The sequence below is a fragment of the Talaromyces proteolyticus genome (genome assembly GCF_021365285.1).
Source record: "Talaromyces proteolyticus strain PMI_201 chromosome Unknown BGW36scaffold_2, whole genome shotgun sequence".
Taxonomy (NCBI): Eukaryota; Fungi; Ascomycota; class Eurotiomycetes; order Eurotiales; family Trichocomaceae; genus Talaromyces; species Talaromyces proteolyticus.
The window spans coordinates 2,412,264-2,422,968 of NW_025764278.1; the positions used below are offsets into that span (position 1 = coordinate 2,412,264).

Sequence of the window (10,705 nt, forward strand, 5' to 3'; positions counted from 1 at the left end):
AAAACTATATTATACTGCTGCGAGGAACTTTATATTGATAGAATCAATTCTAGTTGATGATATACCCAAATATATAATACAGAATATTATATAAGAATAAATCTATAGATGGTAGACCTAATACCTAGTTTAATAAAAGGATTAGTCCATTAAAGAAACAATCTAAAAGCTAGTAGAGACTTTATAAGATATTAAAGCCCTAGATATTTATCTTAAACATAAGGTTAAAAGGTCTATCATAGGAAAGCTATATATTAGACACAGAGGAAGAGACCAAAAAAGAATAACTCTTAAAATTAGGCCTATAGGCCACATCTATAATACAAAAAGCTAAACTAAAAACCTAAATCCCCAAAGAGAAATCTAAACACATTCATAAAAGAAGCCTTAAAAAATGCATTAAAGATATTATAATATCCGAAGACCCAACAAATCTTAATATCTGAAGGTCAAGCAAAAAGAACTATCCATAAAAAACCCAAACATAATTGTCCAGATTGCACTATGCCTTAGACACACAACGAACCAGATACATAAAGCAGTCATTCTACACAGGTATTAATCCTATCAAATCCCTGTAACTGAGAGCGGATAAGCCGCATAAACCATAGAGATCTATAAAGGTATCCGGCCTAGCTGCTTGATTTACATTGAACAGAGACTCTAAAACGCTATAACAAGCTAATAGATGTTCACTCCCCCAATTAAGAACACCCAACATGAGCATAGACTCAGTCTATTATATAGAGATTGCACTAACTGACTCTCCAAGATAGTCGGCTGACTAAGAAGCCTATTAACAGTATATAGCTATATTAAGACTTATAACAACCTCCTCCCAATCCTTAAACTGAGAGTGCATCTTTCCAACTATCTTATGAGCAAAAGACTCTTATTCAGTTAACATCTATAATCTATTAATAAACATCTAAACGTGTAGAATAGAGCATTCAGATATATAAGGAAAAGACATTCAATATATAAAATTAAATATCTAAACAGGCTAAGCAGATAATAATATACATAAAAAAGGACACTTACTATTTTATAATTGGCTATAGACTTTTTTAAGTGCTTACAACACACATAGAGGCCAACAACTGCACTGCCACAGACAAGATCAGACTCATTATCAAGGGCCCAAAGGCATCATTAGCAGGGCAAAAGGCCCTTATATCCATAAAACCATAGAGACATAATAGACTTTAAGCAGAGGGCAGAGCAAGCATGGTAGGCAGGCGAGCAACACATAGACAAAAAAATACAAGATGTAGGCACAAACAAGAAAATACAAGACACAAAAGCAGGCAAAGAACGCACAAAGAAAACCAAACAAGCGCGAGTAACAAACAGGCACAAAAAGCTCTATTCTTCTATCAGCCAACCTTAGTTCATAAGAGTATTACAAATAATATCAGTTACTTTCTTATCCCACCTCACAAATAAGAAGACAATCTCATCCTCCAAAAAGAACAAGAAAAAATAGACAGAGAGAGACAACACATGGGCAAACACACAGACACACAAACCTCTACATAGATGGCGAGACACTATTCCATATTAATACTAGACTCCCTAATAGACACATATATAAGCACATAAAAAGATAAATCCATAAACATATACATATACATACATATAGCCTCACTTACTCACACAAAGACAACACAGGACTAAAAAAATAAAAAAATCATATAAAGAGATAATACACTAGGCAGAATAATATTATAAAAAAAAAAAAATTTCTAAAGATATAACAAACAGATAAATATTCATAATAATAATAACATGAGTGCAGCATATAGTGATAGACCCATTTATCTACCTACTAAGTAATATACACAACAATCAGCATATAGTATAGCTATACTAACACCAAACCATCACCTATCAGATCATCTCTAATCCGCCACATACCCTAGAATCAGCTCAGAAACACTGATTCCATTAAAAGAAGAAATAATGTAAGACTCTACATATTATAAAAGGTCTATAACCTTTTAGCACCTCTAAGGCACCTTCAGAGAACCTCATAGCGCCACTATCAAAACACTAGCTAGCTGAGACACTATATAATCTACACCTGCAGCCATATATGCCACAGGTCAGCAATCAGTCTATATCTAACCAAGCCCTACGTTCGACCAATAAATCCCAATGTTTACCTGCTTTCCAGTAACCGCCTCACAAACAACAACAACAACAACAACAACAACAACAACCAGTGTATGTCTAAATGGCATCCATATTCTAATCAATCTACTAACACATAAATTCTAAAGAAAGATATCAATAATATTCTAGAATATAAAGCTTCTATAGCCAGTTGTATAGTTAAATGATGGTAGTAATAATATATGTACAACTATTCATTATACCACTATCCCACCCTAAGTGGAAAGCCCAGAGCGGCATTACCAAGAATAACCCCCTCTAGAGCCCCCTATAAATATTATAATAATTCAGCATAACTGTGACCATACATACCCACCACTCTAGGGGCTCTGGAGACCAGGATAAAAGAACATATAGATATTATATGCCTACATAAGCCTTATATCCTTAATGACTTTTCTTATCTAAGCTACCCTTTTTACTAGCCAAGAAGGGATAAAAGGGACTAACGAGTGCTTATAACAGTCTGCAAAGACCTTGTAGATGCTATTTAGGTTGAGAATCGCACTGATTTAGTAGATCATCCCTATTTGAAAGCCCTAGATATAGAGAAACCCCCCATAATTAGTGGACAGACGCCTAGATACATGAGAATCATCAACTGTTATAATATATAGGTTAAGGCTAGCTACTACTAGCAGGGGGCCTCATCCAAACACTAATGAACTATTAAGAATGCATATTAATAGTCTCTCATAGTAGGTAGGTACTTAAAAGTGGATGATTTTAACGCTCATAAATCGATTTAGAATGCTTAGGCCCCATCACAAATCAATACTGAGCCTCTAGAACGACTTATTGACAGGCACTCCTTATATATTAATAACACCCCAGAGGAAGCTAAGCTACCCGGTATTAGCAGACCGAAGGAGTGTCAATTGTCAACTTAGTATTGCCCTCACTGGCTTTAGGGCCTTTGCAGGCCTGGGAAATTGATAAAGATAAGCCCATGATATCAGACTATAAGCTTATCATTATAGCGTGGGAAGCCCTGATAGAACCACCCACCCCCCCGGGGGAGTGCTCAGGCGACATCACTAGGTGGTAAATCAATGCTCTGCAGGCGAATGAAGAGACCCAGCAGATAGCTTCTATATATAGCCTGGGACCTTTAGAAATAGAGAAAGTTCAACATTGAAAATGTTACAATGGGTGGGAGCTTTGGACATTGAGTGTGTCAACGGATAGGGCTAGAACTTGGCTGCCTTCCGACTATCGTAGGTATGATTCGAAATGTGAAAAAGTGGTGACAGCGGTATCAAGACGCAGTCTATGATCTCGATATCTGCCGAACCGCGTCGTCGTAGAGGTGGCGCATGGTCCTACGATCCCCGAGATCTATGGAACAGTCTTCTATATCTGCCGTCGTTCTGACCCTAATCTGACTATTCTCACTCTCCTGGTAGTTTGACGTCTCTGGTCTTAAAGACACCGCAGCGTTGAATAGAGACTCTTCTACGTGCATCGTCTCCGGGAAGCTTGGGGAACGGGCTCTCCCGTGTTTTGTGCGCTGCCGGGCAGCAGATGGCTCTACAGCACCAGAAATGTGACGTGGCAAAGTAGATATGGAATTAGCGTCTCCATGATGTTGCACAAATTTGACCAGCTCACTCAGGATCGCAAACTCGAGCTTGAGCTTTATAGAGTATATGACAACTTTGAGTTCTTGCTCCCACACGAAGTAACTCATGTATTCGACCACGAGAATCGCGATATCCATGGCTATTATCAATACGTTGATGCTAAAAAGCTGCCATGTGAATCGTCTCTTATTGCCGAACGCCGTCCTGAGGATATCCACCGCGGCCCATATGTATAGACCGGAGATAATGAACTCTTGGAGGCAAAAGAAGGATAATTGGACTTTCTCCATGACATTGTACACGCCGTTGAAGCCACTTCTGCTCTGGGACGGACTGTATGTGGAACCGAATAGGAGAATAGTAATAGAGGTGTGCCAGAGAATACCGTTACAGATAATCATCCAGAGGACAGCGCGGAGTATTTTGGCACTGTTGAGTACGAGATGTAATCGCGAATACAGGACGACAGATTGACCCGAGACCAGCATAACCCAGCCGATGCTGTCGATTATCATGCCGACATAAGCGATAGTGGGCTTGAAGTAGACGAGTATCCAACCTACGGTGTAGGGAATCACTCCCAATGATGCGAGAAATATACTCCAAAAGTAGAGACCCTTACGCCTCTTAACGGTCGTGATAATAAGAGCAAGGAGTTCAAAAGCATTGTATAGTGCTAAAGTCGAGCAAACCTGTGAAAACGTATGTTAGAGCGCTTACAGCAGCATGGCTGAAAAAGGAGCCATACAATAATCAGGACAGATTCCGGGCTGTAGCTCGTGGCCGCACTGCGGCTGAAATCAAAATGCATAGTGCTCTGCAGGAGCAATCACGGCCCTCTTGGCCAGTTTTGAATATTTGCATTTCAGATTTCTCCATTAACCGGCGACGTAATTGGGCTCGGGTACAAAAAGACTTATGGAGGGCTCATGCGGAGTACTAATACGGGAGGCGAGGTCTACCTAACTTGGGTGTACGCTTTTGGCGCCAAATCGATCCATGGGCACGCCGGACTATAGGGAGGTCCAAGCCCTAGTCCCTTCACCGGCCAGCCGACCCCCCGCCTTTATATTGTCAAAGTGGTCACTCGCCAGATTGGAGATTATAGAAGATATTCTACTGACAACTAGAGAGTTCTGTAAAGTTAATATTCAAAGCACTATTTATTATACTAATAATAGCAAAAGAAATTTGTTCGAAACTGAATAATAGTATACCCAGGGCCGAATAAAGCAACGCTTCGACGGTAGGCTAATATAGGAAAGATATTACTCTCAGCTTCCCTCAACATTGGGTCCAAGGCCGTGCTAGCCTGATCCAGCTCGTTGACAGGATTACGGTTCGTCCGCGATACATTATTGCTAAAGGCAGTATTACATCGATGGGGGCGGCTAGAAAGGGACTCAGATGAGACGTGCTCGCATTCATATATTGCAGTATATCTAGGTACAGGGTGGCTGATACGGCCAGGTGGCCAAATGTGTGTCAGCTGTTGAACAGCGGTGCGTGTTGCACTAGCCTGAACCATTCAAAGAACAGAATGACAAAAATGATATCATATAACGCGACGTAATACGACTAACGATTCTTTCCCGAGCCACCACATCTCTACCTCGGGGTACTGACCAAAACCTATCTGTGTCGCCAAGTGCTGCAGTGGCTTTACAGGACATATCGGAAGTGGGGTTGCTGATAATCCGTCAAGTCCATGAATTTTGACCTCTCGATCTCAGCTTTGACTTCGGGGTCATTCAAGTCGACGCACGACCGGGTCTGAAGCTTATCGCGGCGCTTGTTTTCTCGGATATTGACGAGGCGAATGGTCAGGAGGACGAGGGCTGTCACCCCATAGAGGCATGCAATTATGGTCTTGCCAGTCCGGTACTCGGGAGCATCGCTGCTGCGGAAGGTCTGCGGGCCGATCCAGTTACCAGCGGCGTAGCAGATGATTTGGACGCTATTGACGGTAACCTTCTTAGTATAGCCGAGTGTATTATTAGAGATAAGGACCATAACGAGACACCATGACGCGCCAGCTGTGGCGATCAGATAGTAGCCGAAAAGGAGCGGGCCCCGGTGCTCGAGTGGAATGACAATCATAAGGATGCCACCTAGCATGGCGAAGAGGATGGCGATGCCAGAGAACAGGGTCCGGTCCATAAAGCGGTCCGAGAGGTAGGGGAAGAATAGTTTGCTGCCGAGATCAACAGCGCCGGCTGGAGCGCTAAGAAGTAGCGAGGTGCGCGAATCGAAGCCGAACGAGTTAATGATGACACCTCCAAAAGTGGTGTTGCCCCCGTTAGGAATATTCATGATCAGAGAGTAAAGGCCGTAGAGCCAGGTACGGGGGTCACGCATAGCTTCCCAGAACTGCTCCCACTTCCAGACACGGTTCCCAATACCCTGGAAGTTATCTCGAATCCGTTCGATGGCAATGACTCTCTCCTCCTCGTTAAGAAACTTGGCATTCAGTTGATTGTCGGGCATATACCATAGATAAAAAACGCCAGTAACGACAGTGGCCAGGCCAAATAAGAGGAAGAGAATCTTCCAAGGGGCCAGAGCCGAGGTCGTAACAGCCGAGAGGCCGTAAGCGATGAGGGAACCGATAATAGACGCGACGCCATTGCAGCCAAGCCAGTAACCCATACGACGGGCCTGCTCATTCTGCTTATACCACATCGACGTGATGACAACGAACCCTGGTGTGATGGTGGCTTCAAAGACACCCAAGATGCACCGTGTGGTCATGAGACCAGCCCAGTTGGAAGTCGCAGCGTGGCAGGCCAAGACCGCCCCCCAAAGCACAATGTTGATGGACAGATACTTGCCGACGGGAAGCCGGCGGAAGAGATAGGTGGTTGGAAACCTGCAAGCTGGTTAGTGATCTCTTCGTCGTGGTGAGTAGGATATGGGGGATACGCACTCCCAGAAGATATAGCCTGCATAGAAGATGCTTCCTAGCCAACTGTACTGGTACCCGGTGAGATGGGTGTCGCCTTTGATACCCATTAGCGACGAGTAGTTGAGACTGGATTTATCGGCAAACTGGACCATATAGATCCAGCACATGAGGGGGAGCAAATGCCTGTCAATCTTCTTTAAGACACGCGCACTTGCTTCTGCAGAGACTTCCCTGATCGCACCGCCGGTGGCCTTGAGAGCCGGGTCGAGGTTCGAGTCGTTCATATCCACTTTGATAGAACAGACTGCAGATAGCTCTGTGGACACCATAGCGGGTTCAATAGCGAACTTCTCTACAGGCGTACCGGCCGTCGGGGCCACCTCGGGAGTGTTGTCTGTGGTCATTGTGACCTGCGACTTAGAAGCAAATGATGGAGCAGCTGCTTGAGTCGCGAATTATAGAACCGAAGACACTAGCATCGGATCAAACAGCTAGATAATGTCAAAGGTGCCGGCTCGCAGTGCGGAATACCTTCGGTGCAGCTCATGGATGATGACAAGTCAATGAGATATATTCGAAATCTGGAGTCCTGGGCGGCGTATAAATCCTAGAGATGCATCTCATTACAGCACCTTATCTCGACTAGACGACCGGAGTCGTGCTTACCTATCAGCGTTCAGGTAAAGTCTAATCGCACTGCTCCACTTGGCCACGGCATGAGCAAGCAAAGGAGCTATTCATGATAAGCTAGCATCTACGATCTCGCTCTCGACTTCATCAGGACATGAAAGGAGTGGCCTAAGATGCGAAGGCTTCACTCTAACCCGGGAAAAGGCCATGGCCAAAAGGAGGGGGTTGCCGTGCTTGCGGGGAGAGCTCTTGGGGTTGTAGCTTAAAACATGTTGAGAGTAGGGACTAGAACGTGTGTGGAGAGAGGATTTCGTGGGATTGGTCACAGCAATCAGCATGAACCGCAGTAATGGGCTCCTAGCTTGGTGGAGGTGGAGGTGGAGGCGGAGGAGATATATCGCAATGATGCTTAACGCGAACCCTGAGCTGGCACTAAGCAAATTGGGAAAGGATTCGAAATGCCCAAATGACAAATATTAGTGTAAATTCGCATACAAGTCCGTCTAGATAGATGAGTTCTTTGCAACTCAGGCCTGTATCTCAATCCAAGCGAATTTGCCACTAAGCTCAATTTGTTCTAACGCGTACAAAGCCAGGCGATGTGGAGGCGGAGGCGGCGGCGGCGGCGGACGCTGACTTCCCAGGCGGATACTAGCCGAAGCTATGTGTTGACAATACCTCAAAATCGACAAACGTGCCGAACTAGTTCCGATAAGTCATGTACTACTGTTGTACGGGCCATTTGGCCTTGGAGATATCGACCTTTGCATCCACCGGAGCACATGCTACCCAGCTTACCTCGTTCCGTGGGCCCTTCGCTGTCAGATTGTGCAGTGGAGCTCCGTGGAAATCCCTCCCTCTGCAGCTTCTCTGTGCTCCTTGAACATTAATGGTGGACAGATATTGTTTAAGAATCATATGTTAGCTCAAAGCCAGTAACTACATTTACCAATAACTTCTCACATCGTCTAAACGCAGTTCTAAAATCAACAAAGTCTTGTTGTACTTGGATAACGCCATGTCTGCTATAAACAGTGCTGCCGTCAAGACGGTAAAACCACTCACCAAGAGCGTAGTGACCACTGCACAAGAAATTGTTGTCGATCCAAACAACGACTTCTACACTAGCCTAGCCCCTGCAGACAAGATCCCGTACAAGATCAAAGAGGAGCCTCTTCGCAAGCCCAGGAAGATAAAGGTTATTGCTATTGGTGCGGGTGCCAGCGCATTGAACTTTGGGCACGAAGTTAACAAGAGCAACCTCGACATCGATTACGTTTGCTACGATAAGAATCCCGTCATCGGCGGGACGTGGTATGAGAATCGTTATCCAGGATGCGCCTGTGACATCCCTTCAGTTTGCTACCAGTTCTCCTGGGCTCCTTCCCCAGAATGGACCACATTGTGAGTGACCCCGGTTGGAGACTTGTTGGCTGCAGCCTACTGAACACTCAAAGCTATTCCGGAGCTCGCGAGATCCACCAGTACTTTTTGAAGGTTGCGAAAGACTTCGACCTGCTCAAGTATTGCCGTGTCAACCACCTAGTCACGGGATGCTTCTGGCAGGAAGAGTCTCAGACTTGGCGTGTGCGGGTGCAAAGAGTGGACAAGCCGGATGAAGTCTTTGAAGACGAGTGCAACGTCCTTTTGAACGCCACGGGTGTCCTGAAGTATGGCACCCCCCTCCCTTCTCCCCGGTTTTGTTAGAGATTGTGGCTAACTGTTTCCAACTAGCAAGTGGAAATGGCCGGAGATCGAGGGACGGGAAACATTCAAGGGCCCCATGATGCACAGCGCTAACTGGGACGAGAGCGTAGACTTCAAAAATAAGACAATTGCTGTCATTGGTGCAGGATCTTCTGGAATCCAAATCATTCCAGCTCTCCAGCCCAGTATATTCCGCTCAAGTGTCTATACTGAGAGAAAGATGGACGCTAACGTTTAAGTTTCAGTCGTTAAGAATCTTAAGGCTTTCATCAGAAGTACTACTTGGATCACGGCAGGCTTTGGACAGAGATTTGCCGGACCGAAAGGCACCAACTTCAAATGTGAGCTACTTCTGTATAGTTTTGATTAACGACAGGCACACTTACCTAGTATATCGTCACGTAGACAACGAGGAGCAGAGGGAGATTATGAAGAATAACCCGGAGCGATACCTGATGTACCGAAAAAACATCGAATCAGAACTCAACGGAAGGTTCAGGCTCATCTTGAACGGCACAGAGGAACAGAAAGAAGCCCGAGAGGTACAGTGCCAACACGGATATATTTTTAGACTCGGGCACCGCACTGACACGCTATGCAGTTTGCCGAAAAGGAGATGAGGAGGAAGTCCGCTAAGAAGCCAGAGATTGCAGAGCACCTTATTCCCAAGAGCTACGATATTGGCTGTAGACGGCCGACTCCCGGAAATGGCTTCATTGAAGCCCTCTGCGAGGATAACGTCGATTTCATCAGTGGCGAGATCAAGAGAATTACCGCAGACGGAATCGTATCTGAGGATGGCACGGCGCACGAGGTCGACATCATCGTCTGTGCTACCGGATTTGACGTCACATGGAAGCCGCGATATCCCACAATAGGCCGTGGCGGACGCAACCTAAGCGATGAATGGAAGGAGGCTTCGAGCACTTATCTATCGATATCTGTCCCACATTTTCCAAACTACCTCAGTGAGTGCACTGCGCCCATCCTTTCCCGACCACCGAGTTGAAATCTATTTTCTTTTTCTGTTTTTCCTTTCTTTTCACTGACGGAACGGCACAAGTCTTCAATGGACCTTTTGGCGTCTACGGTCATGGAAGCATCCTCCCAGTCATGGAGCTGCTCGGCAAGCACTTTATGCAGATCATCGAGAAGATGTCTGACGAGTGGATCACGGCCTTTGAGCCGACTGAAGAGGCTGTGGCCGACTTTGCCGAGCATCGCCGGGACTTCCTGCCAAGAACTGCCTGGAGCGGATCGTGCAACTCGTGGTTCAAGCAGGGCAGTGTCAAGGGAGAGGTCATGATGTGGCCTGGCTCCCGAATCCACTTTTTCGATGCAATGAGGACCCCGAGATGGGAGGACTACCGCCTGACCCGAGCCAACAGGAACAGGTTCTATTACTTTGGTAACGGATTTACTGAGCGCGAGTTTGATGGGCACGACCTAAGCTGGTATCTCGGGCTGCTGAACGGTGTAGATAAGCAGCCGCAGTATAAGGACGAAGACATTAAAGAGTTCCTACATTTGTAAAATGGCCAATCCAGCGGAGCTAAGTAGGGATGAGTCATGACCGTTTAGAAGCAATATATACCACTTTCTACTCAAAATACACTTGTTTGCTGTCACATGTCAGAGACAGTGGGTTGAAGCCAAGTCTTACCAGGCTGAACTGACACTAGAATACGTAGGTGCTAATAGGAGC

At 45.4% G+C, this 10,705-nt stretch overlaps 3 protein-coding genes across 3 annotated transcripts; 1 reads left to right on the forward strand and 2 right to left on the reverse strand.

Moving 5' to 3' along the window:
• Positions 1-3,445: 3,445 nt before the first annotated feature.
• On the reverse strand, positions 3,446-4,569 carry BGW36DRAFT_288726 (uncharacterized protein; the record flags this gene model as incomplete). The annotated part of the gene is made up of 2 exons (XM_046210608.1): positions 3,446-4,450; positions 4,507-4,569. The coding sequence occupies 2 exons, from the start codon at positions 4,567-4,569 to the stop codon at positions 3,446-3,448; spliced, it is 1,068 nt and encodes a 355-aa protein (XP_046076955.1).
• A 606-nt stretch (positions 4,570-5,175) lies between these two features.
• BGW36DRAFT_335006 (major facilitator superfamily transporter allantoate) lies at positions 5,176-6,947 on the reverse strand (the record flags this gene model as incomplete). Its single annotated transcript, XM_046212921.1, has 2 exons — positions 5,176-6,627; positions 6,685-6,947. The coding sequence occupies 2 exons, from the start codon at positions 6,945-6,947 to the stop codon at positions 5,421-5,423; spliced, it is 1,470 nt and encodes a 489-aa protein (XP_046076956.1). The 3' UTR covers positions 5,176-5,420.
• Positions 6,948-7,980: 1,033 nt separating this feature from the next.
• Positions 7,981-10,615, forward strand: BGW36DRAFT_370250 (flavin-binding monooxygenase). Its single transcript, XM_046215229.1, has 7 exons — positions 7,981-8,697; positions 8,751-8,963; positions 9,028-9,185; positions 9,246-9,341; positions 9,406-9,542; positions 9,602-9,968; positions 10,064-10,615. The coding sequence occupies exons 1-7, from the start codon at positions 8,312-8,314 to the stop codon at positions 10,531-10,533; spliced, it is 1,827 nt and encodes a 608-aa protein (XP_046076957.1). The 5' UTR covers positions 7,981-8,311; the 3' UTR covers positions 10,534-10,615.
• Positions 10,616-10,705: the final 90 nt, after the last annotated feature.